Source organism: Bos indicus, chromosome 10 (genome assembly GCF_029378745.1).
Source record: "Bos indicus isolate NIAB-ARS_2022 breed Sahiwal x Tharparkar chromosome 10, NIAB-ARS_B.indTharparkar_mat_pri_1.0, whole genome shotgun sequence".
In the NCBI taxonomy this organism is placed as follows: domain Eukaryota; kingdom Metazoa; phylum Chordata; class Mammalia; order Artiodactyla; family Bovidae; genus Bos; species Bos indicus.
This window is the reverse complement of record NC_091769.1, coordinates 81,950,083-81,972,200: the sequence shown is the minus strand read 5'-3', so window position 1 is coordinate 81,972,200 and position 22,118 is coordinate 81,950,083. Positions and strand designations below refer to the sequence as shown.

The 22,118-nt window shown below is 38.9% G+C and overlaps 1 protein-coding gene across 1 annotated transcript; it reads right to left on the bottom strand.

Annotated features, from left to right (window-relative positions):
* Window positions 1–724: 724 nt before the first annotated feature.
* ADAM21 (ADAM metallopeptidase domain 21) lies at window positions 725–21,319 on the bottom strand. The gene is made up of 2 exons (XM_019969147.2): window positions 21,213–21,319; window positions 725–3,021 (listed from the first exon to the last, which is right to left on the bottom strand). Exon 2 carries the CDS (start codon window positions 2,888–2,890, stop codon window positions 725–727), a length of 2,166 nt encoding a protein of 721 aa, XP_019824706.2. The 5' UTR covers window positions 2,891–3,021; window positions 21,213–21,319.
* Between the last annotated feature and the right edge of the window lie 799 nt (window positions 21,320–22,118).

Below are 22,118 nucleotides of genomic sequence, written 5' to 3'. Positions count from 1 at the left end.
AAAGCATTATTGTTATCCTTCTTTTCAGATTTTGGATCACAGTGTTAGAAAATTAAGTAATTTTTCAACTTTATTATTTCACTTTTGGTAACAGCAGGCACTGTCACTACAGGGAAAACCTGTCCTGCACATGTACATCTTCTGGCACTGATGAGATGTCCCATTGCAGCACTCTGGAAGATCACTCTTATTGACCTTATACCTACAAAGTCCCACTGATGGCATGAATTGTGTTGCAGTCTTTGCTTGTTCTGTGCATTTCAATGGGAAAACATTTCCATGATTCTAAATCTCAGTCCCAATCAAAATCACATCAGTACCCAACTGTTGATAAATGGAATCCACTAGGCTGACAACAGCAAATACATCCTGTGTAACTTTGAGAAGTTATTTTGGGAAGAAATGAAGAGGCGAGACTCATCCCTGGGTCCCCAGATGTATATCTCCTGCCTTTCCTGAGTCATATCTGTGCTCAAAAAAACACAAAGAGGACTCACTTGCAGGGAAATGAATTTTATTTGCCTTTTACAACCATGAACAGTAGACAGGAAAACGTTAGGAATTACCTTTGCTTGATGGCAATATCTTTAATACTGACAGAAGGCAAGGTGTCTGCATTTTTCTGCAAACTGTCAGAAATGTGTTCCTGAACAGGCATGTTGGAATATTTCTACTGCCCTAGACTAAAACTTAATGTATAGGCTATTAGGTTACAGTCATATTCTTAATTGGGAGAGTGAGTCTTAGTCTTCTTGGGTCTAAAACGTTTTTGAAGATACATAAACACAGCAATTAAAGGTAAAAGCAAAACAAACAAACCAAGAGGCACAACTATTGGCAAGAAAGCTCTTCTGGCAGATGCTGGGCCGCTGTCAACACTACCCCCAGTGCCTCTGTGTAGGCAGTAGGGCGGGGACCACCCGTAGCCGCAGTGGCAGTGATGTTTGTTATTGCATATCCCCTTCATGTTACAGGTCTCAGGCAAGCAGGCCCGTGACAGAAGAGATAGGCTGACACACTTCTTGTGTATGCAGATCTTTCCTGGACCACACATGGTGCCATCTTTCACTGCACCAACGTCAGGTATATCAGGTATACTCATCTCTAAGTGATAGTCTGTACTCCAGCAGGTGACACCATTGATGTGAGTGTATTGCAAATTTGAGTGATCTCTCAGGTGGGGGATGTTCCCCACATTCTCACAATGAACTCTCCCACAAAAGCTATCTGAAATAGGGCATTTTAGGTATGTTGTGCCATTTACACCACAGTGGCCAAAACGGCTTCCCTGGGAGTTGATTTCTTTATAGCATCTCTGAGATGCACTCTTTGCACCTTCACCAAAAATCTCCCTGCACTGTTCATCATGGCTATTGCAGCTCTTTTGATAGCAAAAGGCACTGTCACTACAGGGAATCCCGTCCTGCACATGGACATCTTCTGGGCACTGATGAGATGTCCCATTGCACCACTCTGGAAGGTCACATTCATTGATCTGAGGTCTACAGAGCTCCCCTGATGGCATGAACTTGCAGTCTTTGCAACAAAGCCCAAAAGCACAAGCAGCCCCAGGTCTTAGAGTGCAGTTCAACAGACAACAGGGATCTTGTTCACACTGCTTTATAGATCCACAGTCACATTTCTCTTCTCCTTCAATCACACCATTTCCACAGTGATTCAGCATGAAGACTGCCTCTGGAATTGGCAGATTGTGCAGACATGATCCCTGGTTTAAAGTGGTCTTTGTAAATTCTGCATAGCTACAATTCGTGAATCTCTCTGCTGGCAACCTGATAGCATTCATGATGCAAGCACTTTGTCCACACACACAGAATTCTTCATCATGCTTCATACCCAGAGTATGACCTAACTCATGAGCTACAGTGAGAGCAAAAACAGACCAGGGGTCTCCTTTGAAATTATTAACTCCACAGTCGAGAGGAGGGTGACATATTCCTGCCACATAGGCTATACCAAGGACACTTATAAGTGAATTTTCAATGAAAATATGGGCAGCATCATACTGTAGCTGGGAAAGACTGATTTGTTTCCACTGAGAGAAGTCCTCCAGAACCTGTTCTATGCTTATCAGTGGAAAAACATTTCCATAATTCCAAATCTCAATCCCCATCAAAATCACATAGGTACCCAACTGCTGATAAATGGAATCCACTATGTTGACAACAACAAATACATTCTCCTGCACCTTCGAGAAATTACTTTGAGAATAAATGAAGAAATTGTGATCTACCACCACAACCAGCTCCAGAAACCACAAATGGGCCCACCGGTTATAAGCAGAATTTTGTTTCAGAGTTAATTTCTCAGCCTCTTTGAATTCCAGCTGCTGGTGTGCTGCTTTATTTGTTAAGCCACATCTCATTGGTGAGAACTGTGTCTCTTTAGTGTTTATCTTAGATACCAGGTGTTCAAATGTAGTAGAGTGCCTGATGGGCTTGATTTCATAGGTGAAGTCATTTATCCGCAGCATTCCTTGAAAGCCCCCAGCACAAGTACTGAGGGCAACAAGGGACTCGGGGACCCCCTCCACATAACCATGATAATAGCAGTCATTAGGGACAAAAGGCTGATCCTGCTGAAGGGCGTGCTGGTCCGTGTAGGTGAACACTGGGAGGGCTTTGGAAACCAAGATCTTCTTAGGTCTTATGTAGACAACACGTCTCTGACCCCCAAACTGCAGGCTGTAGGAGAGCCAGCCTGGAGCATTTGGACCTCTGCTCCCGTTGGTAACCTTCAAGGGGATCACCACATCTGGGGAGTTGAGGCTTTGAGAGCGCCTTTCCTGGGACAGGCCAGAAGAGAACAGAGACACCTCAAGCCAGAGCAGTCCAACAACCTGCATGGACACTCTCGCCTCACCAGTCACCATGATGGAGCAGCCACTATGGAGCCATCTGTCCAGAGAAGAACTTATCAGGCACTGCTGACCTGGCTCCTCCCTCTGAGCTGAACTTTAAGGATCTGTGTCCTGTCAGAGTGGGACCATCAGAGCGGGCAGTGCTGCAAAGTGAAAATAAAAAGAAGGGTGGGGGATGGTGGTGGGATTGGGTAAGGAAAATAGGAGAAAGAATTTGAATGTGTCAAGAGTGATTAATGCAGCAAAAAGCTTTGGATTTGCTTTCAGTAACTGGGGATGTAAAGTTAGAGGGGACAAAGATAAAACAATATTGGCCCTATCGACAGTGGATAGTTGTGGGAACTGGATGCTACGCACTTGGGTTTTCATTAGACAATTATCTCAAATACCTATAGGTGGTATAAAAATCTCCTCAATATAATGTTAAAGCAGAACTAAAGAAACTTCAGAGTACAGTGACACTGTATCTCAATTTGTCCAAAACTGTTGGTTTGTGCCTGTTGCCCTTGAATAACTCTTATTACTTTCTCCTATCAAAACTGGAGAGGTCAGAGACCATCACAATCCTTATGTCAATTTGCATCAGTCTTATGATTTACTTTAGACTATTTATCTCAAGTTATTTGCTTGTCTCCTTGTGATATTTTCCTTCACTCATTGAGTCATTTAGTGCAAGGTTTATGATTTTAACTCATTTTAATATCCCCTATATTATAAGGTCTATAATACCTAGTATAGTCCTCCATACAGTGAAAAATGTAAACAGTGGGTGGTGATGGGGAGGGGTGGTGAAGTACTTGGGTTATAGGTGAATGCCACTTAAAATGTATTCATATTTGAATATAATTTTTATAAGAGAAAAAAATCATAAATACTGACATCTTCTAAAGGAATGAGGAAAACAAGGTCGTTCTCCCTGGTTACCTGTAGGAGAATATGAAATACGAAAGGAAATAACTTCAGAAGGGATAATAAGAATTCATGAAATTTAAAAGTCTGAGAAAAGGAATTCTCTCTTCTAGGGGCAAAGGCATCAGAGTGCCTGGTATTTTAGGACTGCAGGGGAAAATTCCCAATGTCTGCTAAAATGTATTTACCAACAGTTTTTGAAAGTGAAGAATTTCTGTATTACCTGGCATACAATCTGCCTGGCAACACTCATTAATTTCTTTAATTTATGTCTGGAGCATACAAAATGTGTAGGACCTTGTGCTAGATACTAGGGAAATAAAATTAAAATACAGTGCACTAAGCAGATTATCAATTTAGTGCAGAAACATGTGACAGGAGCAAGAATAACTTTAGAAGGCTCTATAACACTGTATTCAATATTTTATATATTATGTGCCCTTTTCTATGGCTGAGGAGAGTGTCCATAGACATCATCATAGTCTCAGTTAAGTGACAAAAAAGAGGCTAAGAAGCACTGAGCCTGTGGAAAAAAGACAAATAATCAAATTATTATAATAGGATCTGCATCACATTAATCTGAGTAATAAAGTTAATAATTCAGGGACCCTCATTGTATAGACCTCCATAAACCCCTAGGAGGTGCTTAGTAATGCAGTTTATGAGAGTCGTAAGTGTTCAAAATTAGTTACTATACAAGAAAATTTGAAGTGCCCTGAAATAAAATGGTTCATATATTAAAGACTTGATAAATGTTTCCTGAAATTTAATAACTTAGGTAATTTTTATTGTTTTACCAGTAACAAGTTGTAAAGCTGAATTTTCTAAATATCAATAATAAAAAATAAATTTTGGTTGAATACACTAGGGACAGGCAATTACTTTCTGTCCTCTCCAGAGAAAATATAACAAAATAATTCTCATGAGGGAGGCAGCTCAAGAGGAAGTGATTATAAAACTGTAGGGACAAGATGGCGGAGGAGTAGGACGGGGAGAACACTTTCTCCCCCACAAATTCATCAAAAGAGCATTTAAACGTCGAGTAAATTCCACAAAACAACTTCTGAATGCCGGCAGAGGACATCAGGCACCCAGAAAAGCAACCCAACTCTTCGAAAGGAGAGAGAAGAAATACAGCTCCACCCACCAGAACACCGACACAAGCTTCCCTAAGCAGGAAACCTTGACAAGCCACCTGTACAAACCCACACACAGTGAGGAAACGCCACAATAAAGAGAACTCCACAAACTGCCAGAATACAGAAAGGACACCCCAAACTCAGCAATTTAAACAAGATGAAGAGACAGAGGAATACTCAGCAGATAAAGGAACAGGATAAATGCCCACCAAACCAAACAAAAGAGGAAGAGATAGGGAATCTACCTGATAAAGAATTCCGAATAATGATAGTGAAATTGATCCAAAATCTTGAAACTAAAATGGAATCACAGATAAATAGCCTGGAGACAAGGATTGAGAAGATGCAAGAAAGGTTTAACAAGGACCTAGAAGAAATAAAAAAGAGTCAATATATAATGAATAATGCAATAAGTGAAATTAAAAACACTCTGGAGGCAACAAATAGTAGAATAACAGAGGCAGAAGACAGGATTAGTGAATTAGAAGATAGAATGGTAGAAATAAATGAATCAGAGAGGATAAAAGAAAAACGAATTAAAAGAAATGAGGACAATCTCAGAGACCTCCAGGACAATATTAAACGCTACAACATTCGAATCATAGGGGTTCCAGAAGAAGAAGACAAAAAGAAAGACCATGACAAAATACTTGAGGAGATAATAGTGGAAAACTTCCCTAAAATGGGGAAGGAAATAATCACCCAAGTCCAAGAAACCCAGAGAGTACCAAACAGGATAAACCCAAGGAGAAACACCCCAAGACACATATTAATCAAATTAACAAAGATCAAACACAAAGAACAAATATTAAAAGCAGCAAGGGAAAAACAACAAATAACACACAAGGGAATTCCCATAAGGATAACAGCTGATCTTTCAATAGAAACTCTTCAAGCCAGGAGGGAATGGCAAGACATACTTAAAATGATGAAAGAAAATAACCTACAGCCCAGATTATTGTACCCAGCAAGGATCTCATTCAAGTATGAAGGAGAAATCAAAAGCTTTTCAGACAAGCAAAAGCTGAGAGAATTCTGCACCACCAAACCAGCTCTCCAACAAATACTAAAGGATATTCTCTAGACAAGAAACACAAAAACGGTGTATAAACTCGAACCCAAAACAATAAAGTAAATGGCAACGGGAACATACTTATCAGTAATTACCTTAAATGTAAATGGGTTGAATGCCCCAACCAAAAGACAAAGACTGGCTGAATGGATACAAAAACAAGACCCCTACATATGTTGTCTACAAGAGACCCACCTCAAAACAGGGGACACATACAGACTGAAAGTGAAGGGCTGGAAAAAGATTTTCCATGCAAATAGGGACCAAAAGAAAGCAGGAGTAGCAATACTCATATCAGATAAAATAGACTTTAAAACAAAGGCTGTGAAAAGAGACAAAGAAGGTCACTACATAATGATCAAAGGATCAATCCAAGAAGAAGATATAACAATTATAAATATATATGCACCCAACACGGGAGCACCACAGTACGTAAGACAAATGCTAACAAGTATGAAAGGAGAAATTAACAATAACACAATAATAGTGGGAGACTTTAATACCCCACTTACACCTATGGATAGATCAACTAAACAGAAAATTAACAAGGAAACACAAACTTTAAACGATACAATAGACCAGTTAGACCTAATTGATATCTATAGGTCATTTCACCCCAAAACAATGAATTTCACCTTTTTCTCAAGCGCACATGGAACCTTCTCCAGGATAGATCACATCCTGGGCCATAAAGCTAGCCTTGGTAAATTCAAAAAAATAGAAATCATTCCAAGCATTTTTTCTGACCACAATGCAGTAAGATTAGATCTCAATTACAGGAGAAAAACTATTAAAAATTCCAACATATGGAGGCTGAACAACACGCTGCTGAATAACCAACAAATCACAGAAGAAATCAAAAAAGAACTCAAAATTTGCATAGAAACGAATGAAAATGAAAACACAACAACCCAAAACCTGTGGGACACGGTAAAAGCAGTCTTAAGGGGAAAGTTCATAGCAATACAGGCACACCTCAAGAAACAAGAAAAAAGTCAAATAAATAACCTAACTCTACACCTAAAGCAACTAGAAAAGGAAGAAATGAAGAACCCCAGGGTTAGTAGAAGGAAAGAAATCTTAAAAATTAGAGCAGAAATAAATGCAAAAGAAACAAAAGAGACCATAGCAAAAATCAACAAAACCAAAAGCTGGTTCTTTGAAAGGATAAATAAAATTGACAAACCATTAGCCAGACTCATCAAGAAACAAAGGGAGAAAAATCAAATCAACAAAATTAGAAACGAAAATGGAGAGATCACAACAGACAACACAGAAATACAAAGGATCATAAGAGACTACTATCAACAATTATATGCCAATAAAATGGACAACATGGAAGAAATGGACAAATTCTTAGAAAAGTACAACTTTCCAAAACTGGACCAGGAAGAAATAGAAAATCTTAACAGACCCATCACAAGCATGGAAATTGAAACTGTAATCAAAAATCTTCCAGCAAACAAAAGCCCCGGTCCAGACGGCTTCACAGCTGAATTCTACCAAAAATTTAGAGAAGAGCTAACACCTATCCTGCTCAAACTCTTCCAGAAAATTGCAGAGGAAGGTAAACTTCCAAACTCATTCTATGAGGCCACCATCACCCTAATACCAAAACCTGACAAAGATCCCACAAAAAAAGAAAACTACAGGCCAATATCACTGATGAACATAGATGCAAAAATCCTTAACAAAATTCTAGCGATCAGAATCCAACAACACATTAAAAAGATCATACACCATGATCAAGTGGGCTTTATCCCAGGGATGCAAGGATTCTTCAATATCCGCAAATCAATCAATGTAATACACCACATTAACAAATTGAAAAATAAAAACCATATGATTATCTCAATAGATGCAGAGAAAGCCTTTGACAAAATTCAACATCCATTTATGATAAAAACTCTCCAGAAAGCAGGAATAGAAGGAACATACCTCAACATAATAAAAGCTATATATGACAAACCCACAGCAAACATTATCCTCAATGGTGAAAAATTGAAAGCATTTCCTCTAAAGTCAGGAACAAGACAAGGGTGCCCACTTTCACCATTACTATTCAACATAGTTTTGGAAGTTTTGGCCACAGCAATCAGAGCAGAAAAAGAAATAAAAGGAATCCAAATTGGAAAAGAAGAAGTAAAACTCTCACTATTTGCAGATGACATGATCCTCTACATAGAAAACCCTAAAGAGTCCACCAGAAAATTACTAGAAATAATCAATGACTACAGTAAAGTTGCAGGATATAAAATCAACACACAGAAATCCCTTGCATTCCTATACACTAATAATGAGAAAACAGAAAGAGAAATTAAGGAAACAATTCCATTCACCATTGCAACGAAAAGAATAAAATACTTAGGAATATATCTACCTAAAGAAACTAAAGACCTATATATAGAAAACTATAAAACTCTGGTGAAAGAAATCAAAGAGGACACTAATAGATGGAGAAATATACCATGTTCATGGATTGGAAGAATCAATATAGTGAAAATGAGTATACTACCCAAAGCAATTTATAGATTCAACGCAATCCCTATCAAGCTACCAACAGTATTCTTCACAGAGCTAGAACAAATAATTTCACAATTTGTATGGAAATACAAAAAACCTCGAATAGCCAAAGCGATCTTGAGAAAGAAGAATGGAACTGGAGGAATCAACCTACCTGACTTCAGGCTCTACTACAAAGCCACAGTTATCAAGACAGTATGGTACTGGCACAAAGACAGAAATATTGATCAATGGAATAAAATAGAAAGCCCAGAGATAAATCCACGCACATATGGACACCTTATCTTCGACAAAGGAGGCAAGAATATACAATGGATTAAAGACAATCTCTTTAACAAGTGGTGCTGGGAAATCTGGTCAACCACTTGTAAAAGAATGAAACTGGACCACTTTCTAACACCATACACAAAAATAAACTCAAAATGGATTAAAGATCTAAACGTAAGACCAGAAACTATAAAACTCCTAGAGGAGAACATAGGCAAAACACTCTCCGACATACATCACAGCAGGATCCTCTATGACCCACCTCCCAGAATATTGGAAATAAAAGCAAAAATAAACAAATGGGACCTAATTAACCTTAAAAGCTTCTGCACATCAAAGGAAACTATTAGCAAGGTGAAAAGACAGCCTTCAGAATGGGAGAAAATAATAGCAAATGAAGCAACCGACAAACAACTAATCTCAAAAATATACAAGCAACTCCTACAGCTCAACTCCAGAAAAATAAACGACCCAATCAAAAAATGGGCCAAAGAACTAAATAGACATTTCTCCAAAAAAGACATACAGATGGCTAACAAACACATGAAAAGATGCTCAACATCACTCATTATCAGAGAAATGCAAATCAAAACCACTATGAGGTACCATTTCACACCAGTCAGAATGGCTGCGATCCAAAAGTCTACAAATAATAAATGCTGGAGAGGATGTGGAGAAAAGGGAACCCTCTTACACTGTTGGTGGGAATGCAAACTAGTACAGCCACTATGGAGAACAGTGTGGAGATTCCTTAAAAAACTGGAAATAGAACTGCCTTATGATCCAGCAACCCCACTGCTGGGCATACACACTGAGAAAACCAGAAGGGAAAGAGACACGTGTACCCCAATGTTCATCGCAGCACTGTTTATAATAGCCAAGACATGGAAGCAACCTAGATGTCCATCAGCAGATGAATGGATAAGAAAGCTGTGGTACATATACACAATGGAGTATTACTCAGCCATTAAAAAGAATACATTTGAATCAGTTCTAATGAGGTGGATGAAACTGGAGCCTATTATACAGAGTGAAGTAAGCCAGAAGGAAAAACATAAATACAGTATACTAACGCATATATATGGAATTTAGAAAGATGGTAACAATAACCCGGTGTACGAGACAGCAAAAGAGACACTGATGTATAGAACGGTCTTATGGATTCTGTGGGAGAGGGAGAGGGTGGGAAGATTTGGGAGAATGGCAATGAAACATGTAAAGTATCATGTGGGAAACGAGTTGCCAGTCCAGGTTCGATGCATGATGCTGGATGCTTGGGGCTGGTGCACTGGGACGGCCCAGAGGGATGGTATGGGGAGGGAGGAGGGAGGAGGGTTCGGGATGGGGAACACATGTATACCTGTGGCGGATTCATTTTGATATTTGGCAAAACTAATACAATTATGTAAAGTTTAAAAATAAAATAAAATTGGAGAAAAAAAAAAAAAAAAAAAAAAAAAAAAACTGTAGGGAAACATAGAAGTGTGTTAGGAAGTTAATGCAAGTATTGGGTTTTTGAAATTTTTTGTGATGTTTATGGTATTTTCAAACTTTTGAAAGTTATTGTTTGTTGTGATTTCTTCCGATGCTAAATAAATGTTCATTTTTATCCTTATTGTAATTTTCTATTCTTTTTCTTAAAGTGGCCTCTCCTCTTGTAGATGCTTCAGGCTCAAAAATCTGATTTCATCCATGACTGTGATAAATGTACTGCCAAGGTAAGTTCAATTTCTTATGAAGAGCAACTAAGCCAAGCTAATCTAAGAAGTCTTTCATCAGATCAGATCAGATCAGTCGCTCAGTCGTGTCCGACTCTTTGCAACCCCATGAATTGCAGCACGCCAGGCCTCCCTGTCCATCACCAACTCCCGGAATTCACTCAAACTCACGGCCATCAAGTCAGTGATGCCATCCAGCCATCTCATCCTCTGTCGTCCCCTTCTCCTCCTGCCCCCAATCCCTCCCAGCATCAGAGTCTTTTCCAATGAGTCAACTCTTCACATGAGGTGCCCAAAGTACTGGAGTTTCAGCTTCAGCATCATTCCTTCCAAAGAAATCCTAGGGCTGATCTCCTTCAGAATGGACTGGTTGGATCTCCTTGCAGTCCAAGGGACTCTCAAGAGTCTTCTCCAACACCACAGTTCAAAAGCATCCATTCTTTGGCGCTCAGCCTTCTTCACAGTCCAACTCTCACATCCATACATGACCACAGGAAAAACCATAGCCTTGACTAGACGAACCTTTGTTGGCAAAGTAATGTCTCTGTTTTTGAATATGCTATCTAGGTTGCTCATAACTTTCCTTCCAAAGAGTAAGCATCTTTTAATTTCATGGCTGCAGTCACCATCTGCAGTGATTTTGGAGCCCAGAAAAATAAAGTCTGACACTGTTTCCACTGTTTCCCCATCTATTTCCCATGAAGTGGTGGGACCGGATGCCATGATCTTCGTTTTCTGAATGTTGAGCTTTAAGCCAACTTTTTCACTCTCCACTTTCACTTTCATCAACAGGCTTTTGAGTTCCTCTTCACTTTCTGCCATAAGGGTGGTGTCATCTGCATATCTGAGGTTATTGATATTTCTCCCGGCAATCTTGATTCCAGTTTGTGTTTCTTCCAGTCCCGCGTTTCTCATGACGTACTCTGCATATAAGTTAAATAAACAGGGTGACAATATACAACCTTGACGAACTCCTTTTCCTATTTGGAACCAATCTGTTGTTCCGTGTCCAGTTCTAACTGTTGCTTCCTGACCTGCATACAGATTTCTCAAGAGGCAGATCAGGTGGTCTGGTATTCCCATCTCTTTCAGAATTTTCCACAGTTTATTGTGATCCACACAGTCAAAGGCTTTGGCATAGTCAATAAAGCAGAAATAGATGTTTTCCTGGAACTCTCTTGCTTTTTCGATGATCCAGCGGATGTTGGCAATTTGATCTCTGGTTTCTCTGCCTTTTCTAAAACCAGCTTGAACATCTGGAAGTTCACAGTTCACATATTACTGAAGCCTGGCTTGGAGAATTTTGAGCATTACTTTACTAGCGTGTGAGATGAGTGCAGTTGTGTGGTAGTTTGAGCATTCTTTGGCATTGCCTTTCTTTGGGATTGGAATGAAAACTGACCTTTTCCAGTCCTGTGGCCACTGCTGAGTTTTCCAAATTGCTGGCATATTGAGTGCAGCACTTTCACAGCATCATCTTTCAGGATTTGGAATAGCTCCACTGGAATTCCATCACCTCCACTACCTTTGTTTGTAGTGATGCTTTCTAAGGCCCACTTGACTTCACATTCCAGGATGTCTGTCTGGCTCTAGGTCAGTGATCACACCATCGTGATTATCTGGGTCATGAAGATCTTTTTTGTACAGTTCTTCTGTGTATTCTTGCCATCTCTTCTTAATATCTTCTGCTTCTGTTAGGTCCATACCATTTCTGTCCTTTATCGAGCTCATCTTTGCATGAAATGTTCCTTTGGTATCTCTGATTTTCTTGAAGAGATCCCTAGTCTTTCCCTTTCTGTTGTTTTCCTCTATTTCTTTGCATTGATCGCTGAAGAAGGCTTTCTTATCTCTTCTTGCTATTCTTTGGAACTCTGCATTCAGATGTTTATATCTTTCCTTTTCTCCTTTGCTTTTCGCTTCTCTTCTTTTCACAGCTATTTGTAAGGCCTCCCCAGACAGCCGTTTTGCTTTTTTGCATTTCTTTGCCATGCGGATGGTCCTGATCCCTGTCTCCTGTACAATGTCACGAATCTCATTCCATAGTTCATCAGGCACTCTATCAGATCTAGGCCCTTAAATCTATTTCTCACTTCCACTGTATAATCATAAGGGATTTGATTTAGGTCATACCTGAATGGTCTAGTGGTTTTCACTACTTTCTTCAATTTCAGTCTGAATTTGGCAATAAGGAGTTCATGGTCTGAGCCACAGTCAGCTTCTGGTCTTGTTTTTGCTGACTGTATAGAGCTTCTCCATCTTTGGCAGCAAAGAATATAATCAATCTGATTTTGGTGTTGACTATCTGGTGATGTCCATGTATAGAGTCTTCTCTTGTGTTGTTGGAAGAGGGTGTTTGTTATGACCAGTGCATTTTCTTGGCAAAACTCTATTAGTCTTTGCCCTGCTTCATTCCATATTCCAAGAAGTCTTTCATAGCTGGTATGAAAATGAAGATGCCTGACCCAGTACCAATCATCTCCTGGATTCTAAATCCATTCCTAGTCAATACTTCTTTTACTTTAATTCAAATTCCTCTATATCATCCCTACATACAACTTCCCCTATTACTTCTGAGTTTTCATTTGTTGAAAGAGACAGGCAGGCAGACAGACAGAGAGAGACAACCCAAATCAACCCTCACGTCTTCACAAAGCTCCTTACATACACTTACCTGCTTAAACTTAAGCTTCCTCACAGTTTACTGCTTGCCCTAAAACTCACTCTAGAGAAACCCGTATCATAGAAGTCATATGTCTTTATGCTCCATAGGCTGAGTTCCTGTTGCCCACAGCTCACCAAGTCAAATCCAAACCATTTATCCAACTGCCTCCGACTACAGTAAGTTTAAACCTTTCTTTCTCACTCTTCCATCAACCAGTCCCTATCATTCTTGCACAAACTCCAAAGACTTTGACACCTGACTGATAGAATTATTCTCCATCAAAAACCCTACCTTCATCATAACTAACGCTAGCAAGCATATAGACAACCCATCTGAAAACCAGGAGGGTTTTTCAATGTGGTTTTTTGTTTTTGTATTTGTTATTTAAGTCAAGCTTTTCAAATTGAAGTAGAGTTGATTTACAACATTGTGTTAGTTTCGGGTGTACAGCAAAGTGATTTAGATAGATAGATATTTAAGATTATTTTCTTATTTTCCATTGTAGTTTACTAGTGGATATTGAATATTGTTCCCTGTACTATACACTAGATCATTGTTGCTTATCTATTTTATGTATAGTAGTTTGTATCTATTAATCCCACATTCCTGATTTATCCTTCTCCACTTTCATTCCCCTTTGGTAACCATAAGTTTGTTTACCATTTCTGTGAGTCTGTTTCCATTTTGTACATAGATTCGTTTATACTGTTTTTTAGATTCCACTTACAAGTAATATACAGTATTTGTCTGTCTGCTTTACTTCACTAAATATTCTCTAGGTTTATCCGTGTTGCTACAAATGGCAATATTTCATTCTTTTTATGCTGGAGTGGTGTTCCATTGTGTGTGGGTGTACATGCACACACACAAGCACGCATATATATATATATATATATATATATATATATATAAACACACCCTCTTAAGCCAGCCATCTGTTGATGGGTCCTCAGGTTGTTTCCATGTCTTATCTATGGTAAATACTGCTGCTATGAACATTGGGGTGCATGTATCTTTTTGAATTGGTGTTTCAGGATATATACTTAGGAGTGGGATTGCAGGATAACATGGTAGTTCTATTTTCAGTTTTTTAAGAAACGCCATACTGTTTCCCATAGTGGCTGAACCACTTTACATTCCCATCAACAGTATAGGAGTGTTCCCTTTTCTTCACAGCCTCTCCAGAATTTTTTATCTGTAGACTTTTTGATAATAACCATTCTGACTGGTGTGAAGTGATACTTTATTGTGGTTTTCATTTGTATTTCTCTATACTTTGCAAGGCTGTATATTGTCACACTGCTTATTTAACTTAGATGCAGAGTACATCATGCAAAATGCCAGGCTGGATAAATCACAAGCTGGAATCAACATTGCCAGGAGAAATATCAACAACCTCAGATATGCAGATGATACCACTCTAATGGCAGAAAGCAAAGAGGAACTAAAGAACCTGATGATGAGGTCCATCTAGTCAAAGCTATGGTTTTTCCAGTGGTCATGTACGGATGTGAGAGTTGGACTATAAAGAAAACTGAGCGCTGAAGAATTGCTGCTTTTGAACTGTGGTGTTGGAGGAGACTCTTCAGAGTCCCTTAGACTACAAGATCCAACCAGTCCATCCTAAAAGAAATCAGTCCTGAATATTCATTGGAAGGACTGATGATGAAGCTGAAACTCCAATACTTTGGCCACCTGATGTGAAAAACTGACTCACTGGAGAAGACCCTGAGGCTGGGAAAGATTGATGGTGGGAAGAGAAGGGGATGACAGAGGATGAGATGGTTGGATGGCATCACCGACTCAATGGACATGAGTTTGAGTAAACTCTGAGAGTTGCTAATGGACAGGGAGACCTGGCATGCTGCAGTCCATGGGGTCTCAAAGAGTTGGACATGACTGAGTGACTGAGCCGAGCTGATTAGGTTGGTCTTAGCTTTTCTTCCAAGGAGCAAGCGTCTTTTAATTTCATGACTGTAGTCACCATCCCCACTCATCTTGGAGCCCCTCAAAATAAAGTCTGTCACTGTTTCCATTGTTTCCCATCTGTTTACCATCAAGTGATGAGACCAGATGCCATGATCTTAGTTTTTTGAATGTTGAGTTTGAAGCCAGCTTTTTCACTCTTCTCTTTCACTTGCATCAAGAGGCTCTTTAAGTTCTAAGGGTGGTGTCATCTGCATATCTGAGGTTATTGATATTTCTCCCAGCAATCTTGATTCCAGCTTGTGCTTCATCCAGCCCGGCATTTTGCATGATGTACTCTGCATGTAAGTAAAATAAGCAAGGTGGAAATATACAGCTTTGACATATTCTTTTCCCAGTTTGGAACAAGTCTGTTGCTCCATGTGCAGTTCTAACTGTTGCTTCTTGACCTGCATACAGGTTTTTCAGGAGGAAGGTCAGGTGGTCTGGTATTCCCATCTCTTTAAAAATTTTCCACAGTTTATTGTGATCCACACAGTCAAAGGCTTTAGCATAGTCAGTGTACCAGAAATAGATGTTTTTCTGGAATTCTCTTGCTTTTTCGATGATCCAGTGGATGTTGGCAATTTGATCTCTGGTTCCTCTGCCTTTTCTAAATCCAGCTTGAACATCAGGAAGTTCACGGTTCACATATTACTGAAGCCTGGCTTGGAGAATTTTGAGCATTACTTTACTAGCGTGTGGGATGAGTGCAATTGTGCGGTACTTTGAGCATTCTTTGGCATTGCCCTTCTTTGGGATTGGAATGAAAACTGACTTTTCCAGTCCTGTGGCCACTGCTGAGTTTTCCAAATTTGCTGGCATATTGAGTGCAGCACTTTCACAGCATCATCTTTCAGGATTTGAAATAAATCAGCTGGAATTCCATCATTTCCACTAGCTTTGTTGGTAGTGATGCTTCAGACAACGATGTCATAGATTGCTTTTGTTTTGTTTTCTTTCTGTCTGCTGTTCTGATTGGGTGATTGCCATTATTCTACCTTCCAGATCACTTGTGTGTTCTTTTTTATCACTTAATCTGCTATTTATTTATTTTAGACATTGAATTATCTGTTTTGTTAAATTTTAAGAGTTTGAGCAAATATCAGTTTGAATCAAGGGTTATTGGATTAATATTTTTTATTTTTATATAATTTTAAAAGGTTACTTTTCATTTAACGTTATTGCAAAATATTGGCTATATTCCCCGGGTTGTACAAAGCATCTTTGAACCTGTCTTACACTGAATAGTTGGTACTTCACACATCCTTGTTCCTATAAATCCATCCTTTCCATCCAACACTCATAACCACCCATTTGTTCTCGATATCTGTGAGTCTGTTTGTTTTATAGTAACTAGTTTGGTGTTTTCTTAGATTCCACTTACAAGTGATATCATGCAGTATATATCTTTCTCTTTCTGATTGACTTCACATAGCATAAAGCACTCAAAGTCTATGCATGTTGCTGCAAATGGCAAAATTTCATTCTTTGTTATACTTGAGTGATATTACATTATATGTATATAGCACATCTTCTTTATCCATTCATCCGTCAGTGGACACTTCTGTTGTTTCCATGTGCTGCTATTAACAATAGAGTGCATGTATCTTTTCCAATTAATGGTTGTGGTTTTTTAAGGTATACACCCAGGAGTACATTCCTGGGTCATATGAAAGTTCTATTTTTTAGTTTTTGAGAAACCTTCATACTGTTTTCATAATAGTTGCACCAATTTACATTCCTACAAACAGTGTATGAGGATTCCCTTTTATCCACATGCTCACCAACATTAGTTATTTGTCTTTTGTTGATGATAGCTGGTCAAACTAGTGTGATGTCACTGTGGTTTTGATTTTCATTTCTTAATCATTAGCAATGTTGAGCATCTTTTCATGTGCCTGTGGCCATCTGCCTTTCCTCTTTGGAAATACGTCTGTTTAGTTCTCTGCCCATTTTTAAATAAAGTTGTTTATTTCTTTGATGTTGAGTTGTATGAGTTGTTTATATACTTTGGGTATTAATCCCTTATTGGTCATATAATTTGCAAATATTGTCACCTATTCAGTAGGTTGTCTTTTTGGTTTTGCTTAATTTAATTTTAATTGTATAATAGAGTATAGTTGATATACAAGGCTGTGTTAGTTACAGATGTACAGCAAAGTGATTCATTTATATATATATATATATATATATATATATACATACACATACACACACACATGTATCCATTCTTTTTCAGATTCTTTTCCCATATAGGTTATTACAGAAGATTGAGTACAGTTTCCTATACTATACAATAGGTCCTTTTAGTTGTCTATTTTATATAAAGTATGTGAAAGTGAAGGTTACTCAGTTGTGTCTGACTCTTTGGGACGAATTCTCCCAGGCCAGAATACTGGAGTGGGTATCCTTTCTCTTTTCCAGGGGATCTTCCCAACCCAGGGATTAAACCCAGGTCTCCCACATTGCAGGTGGATTCTTTACCAGCTGAGCCACAAGGGAAGCCCAAGAATCCACAAGAAATCTCCAGTGGATCTTCCTGACCCAGGAATCAAATTGGGGTCTCCTTCATTGCAGACGGATTCTTTACCAACTGAGCTATGAGGGAAGCCCTTATATATAATAGTGTATATATATTAATCCCAAACTCCTAATTTACAGCCATGCCATGTTTTCTCTTTGATAACTATAAGTTTGTTTTCAAAATCTATGAGTCTATTTCTGTTTTGTAAATAAGTTCATTTTAACCACTTTTTAGATTCCACATATAAGTGATATTATGTGATTTTTGTCTTTCTCTATCTGACTTACTTCACTTAGTATGATGATCTCTAGGTCCATCTTTGTTGCTGCAAATGGCATTGTTTCATTCTTTTTTATGGCCAAGTAATAGCCCATTGTGTGTGTGTGTGTGTGTGTGTGTGTGTATACACTACATCTTCTTTTTAAAAATTTTTTTAATTATTATTTTTTTTACTTTACAATATTGTATTGGTTTTGCCATACATCAACATGCATCCGCCACAGGTGTACACATATTCCCCATCCTGAACCCCCCTCCCACCTCCCTCCCCATACCATCCCTCTGGGTCATCCCAGTGTACCAGCCCCAAGGTTCCTGTATCCTGCATCAAACCTACACTGGCGATTCATTTCTTATATGATATTATACATGTTTCAATGCCATTCTCCCAAATCATCCCCCGCCTCCCTCTCTACAAACCGTAAATGCTGGAAACAGTGAGACAGAGAAAAGGGAATCCTCCTACACTGTTGGTAGAAATGTAAATTGGTACAGACACTATGGAGAACAGTACAAAAGTTCATTAAAAACCTAAAAATAGAGCTACGGTATGATCCAGCCACTTCTCTCTTGATGAACATTTAGGCTACTTCCATGTCTTGGCTATTGTAAATAGTGCTGCAATGAACATTGAAGTGCATGTGCATGATCAGACCGGGTTCGATCCGTGGGTTGGGAAGATTTGCCAGAGAAGGGAAAGGCCACCCACTCCAGTATTCTGGCCTGGAGAATTCCCTACATGGGGTCACAAAGAGTCAGACATGACTGAGTGACTTTCACTTTTACCATCTTTTCATATACTTTTTGGCCATTTGTATGTCTTCTTTAGAGAAGTATCTGTTTAGATCTTCCACTCATTTTTTATTATAATTTTTTTTTTATATTGAGCTGCCCTGAGGCCAAACAAACAACCTATGTCATATTCTGCTCATCTTGAGAGCAGGGAATAGGAAAACGCTTCAAAGTATCTTTGTCATAATCCTTGTCCTCATTATTTCTAGGACCCCAGAGAGCCAAACTCCTAAAAGAACATCATTCTAAATGTTTAATACTGTGAAGTGGTGCCATTAAAAATCCATATTCTCTATAATTATTGGAAACTTGGAGTAGACAATAGCCCTCCTCCATATATTTTTATCAACTTTTAATTTTTCCCCACAGCTATTCCAAATTTCTGAAAACCTTTACCTACCCATCACTTCTCTTACTCTGTTATGCTTGAATACAGTCTGTCACTGATTCATTAGAGTCATGAAGTCAATTAAATGGTTCTTGACATGTGCTGGGAGCCAGCGTGAGGAACTCCGCCCATGGCAAAGGTCATGAGAAAGGAGCCTCGACATACGCAAAGGCGGGATCGAGCCTCAGGAGTCCCCCTGGAAATTCTCGAGCATCTACCCCCAAAACCGGAGTCTGCCTACTTTACTGCTTTGTGCTCTCACCTACACCTCTGACTTTATGGGGGCTGTCCTCCACCACCTCTCTCTGAAAAAGAGTTAACTTAGAGCTCCAGTTAATAATAATTCCTGGGCGTGACAGGAGTGTTTCAACCTACAAACTCCTCTGAAGGTTCTCTAGCCTGCCTGACAGGCTTGTCCGGCCACATGTGATTGTTCACAGCCTCCCAACCATGAGAGGCACGAGATGCTTTAAACCTTCTAAAAACAGATTCTTTTGAGAAGTTAGGAAATTATTAGTGTAGTACAGTGGGCTGATTAGAAATTGTACTGGTGAAGGGTTTTTTCATTTGTTGAGCCAATGTTTGCTGCTAAGTCTCCACATCCCCTGCCCTTATACACATTGATGAATATGTAGAAGAAAAAAGTATTAACCTTTGATATTAATCACGTTAGACCTTAGGCTAAGCAAATTCTTTGCTTAATTAAAACCCACTACATCCTCACCCTATAGGAATGTAACTTTATCTGGTACCTTCGGAAGGTGGTGTCTGTTTTAAGAATAATTACCCCTGGAGAAATAAGTGTTCTGGTTGACTGACTGCTGTCACAAGGAGAGGGTCATAAATTGTTAGCAGGCCCCCTGGCCAGAAGATGATGTAACACCCCTAAGACCTTTGTATACATTTGTATGAAGCACCTGACTTTAATAAAAGTCAGGGCTGCTGATCCTGCGTGACTTTTGTTTAACACTCAGTATATAAAAGTTGACCCTGGAAAATAAAGAATGGGATCAGTTCCTCGAAAGACTGGTATCCTCATGTCATTCTTTCTTTCACCTTCTGGCTGAATTCCCATCTGGAGTGCGGAGGCCCACCAAGCCTACTAATTTTGCCTGGGCTTCTAAGATCTGACCGGGGAGGCCTTAGTGTCTCCTCTCCCTCGGGAGAATGGGAAGACGCCTGTGGCCTACATGGGTGGTGCAAACTTCTTGTCTTGAAGTTTTATTGGTTTTCCGCATAAACCAAGTTATTCAGCCTCTTTTCTCCACTGAATTTCCCTGCTGAGCTATCTTCACTTAACCACTCTATAACCCTCTAGTTAATATTTAATCTAGCAGTTGTTTCCTGATCAAAGCCGACACCGTCTCTCCTTCAAGTTTCCCTGGATCCACCGGGGCTGGACCCCAGCAGACATGCAGTTTTTATCTTTTAGAAAATTGAATTAAAGTATCAGAGGACATCCCTAGAAGTTCCTTAGCAACTCATACGTGAATGATGCACAAATTTTGTGGGTATTTGTGTATGTGTGGCCACTGGGTCATAATACAAAATGAATTTTTAATCCAGAACAGAGTGAAAAAAAATATTCATACTGATGCCAAATTCAAAGACCAAATGGTTTTTAGGATTTTCACTGTTACAAACCTATATGAATGCGTGCCCATTTCTTTTACTTCTCTACCCTACACCATATTCCAGTCATAATGGAAGAGTGATCCTTCCTGAGATTCAGGTATTAGCCCTTATCTTCTATTCCAGATCATATCTCCTATCTACTAAAGCACCGAGTCTATAAATTTTTCCTACTCTCAACTTTACTTTTTCCTATTTTCCTGTTCTTTACTAGCAGTTTGGGTAATCAACTTATCTTGCTTTGCCCAGTACTATCTTGTTTATAAACTGAAAGTCCCACATCACAGCAACCCCCTCAGTTTTAGGCAAACCCTAGCTGCAACATAGCTCCACCTTCTTATGCTAAAGTCTCTCGCATCTTTTAAAAGGAAAAGCAACCAAAGTTAAGAATCTTTCCCTCATTCGACATATTATTCTGATCACCAAATCACACATAGAGGCAAACTTGATAACTGACTTACCAACAGAAGTAACAGTAGCTTCCACGCTTTTTCCTTCGAGATAATTTGTACCACACTTATCAGTGAACCAAGATAGGTAGCTGAGGCCTCACATAACAAAGGGAAACTTAAGCGTTGCCGCTCTTGTCTCTCAGGTGACAAAAGTTCTAGATTTAGCTGCTTAGCAACAAGGATTTTTCACTTCTCCAGAAACAACTGGCTCTCAAGAATGTCTTGCTCTGGCTCCACCATTTCTATACAGATTTACGTCTGACTTGACTATAATGGAAATTAGCCTCTTCACCTCCAATTTGTGTAGCTTCATTTCTGCTTCATCATCTTACCCGTGCTGTTGTATTGGCCAGATTGTCTGATCACTTTTCACTGTTGGGTTTAATTATATTAACATTGTAGGTCAAGATATTACATATTTTCTAAATAATATAGACAACACTGATATTCTATAATTCTCCTTACAATTGCCATATTCAACACATTTTTGTATTATATAATTTATAACTTTGCTATTTTGTTTTGTATACAAGTTTTAAAAGTTGCATCTCCTATTAAACTGTAATATTTTGACAAAAAACATGCTCAAAATGATTTGGTAGATAATTTAGAGTATAATATTTGACAAAATAGATCATCTCTAAAATGATTTCAACTCTATAAATATTGCATAGAAAAAACCTGAGTCAATAAAATACTAAATCTGGGTAGATCCTATTTTAAAAGGATTATTGGCTAAATGAGTCTTGTCACCTAATTTAACTGGATTCAGAGCTCTATGAAATAATTATCAATTAGAAGCATTTTTAGTGACAGTCCCCTTCTGTTTACTCTCAGGAAAAGTTCTTTCTAGCCATGCTGATTTCCTCAGAAATCTGTTTGAGATTTTTCTTTTCATAAACTGTTTCATTCAAC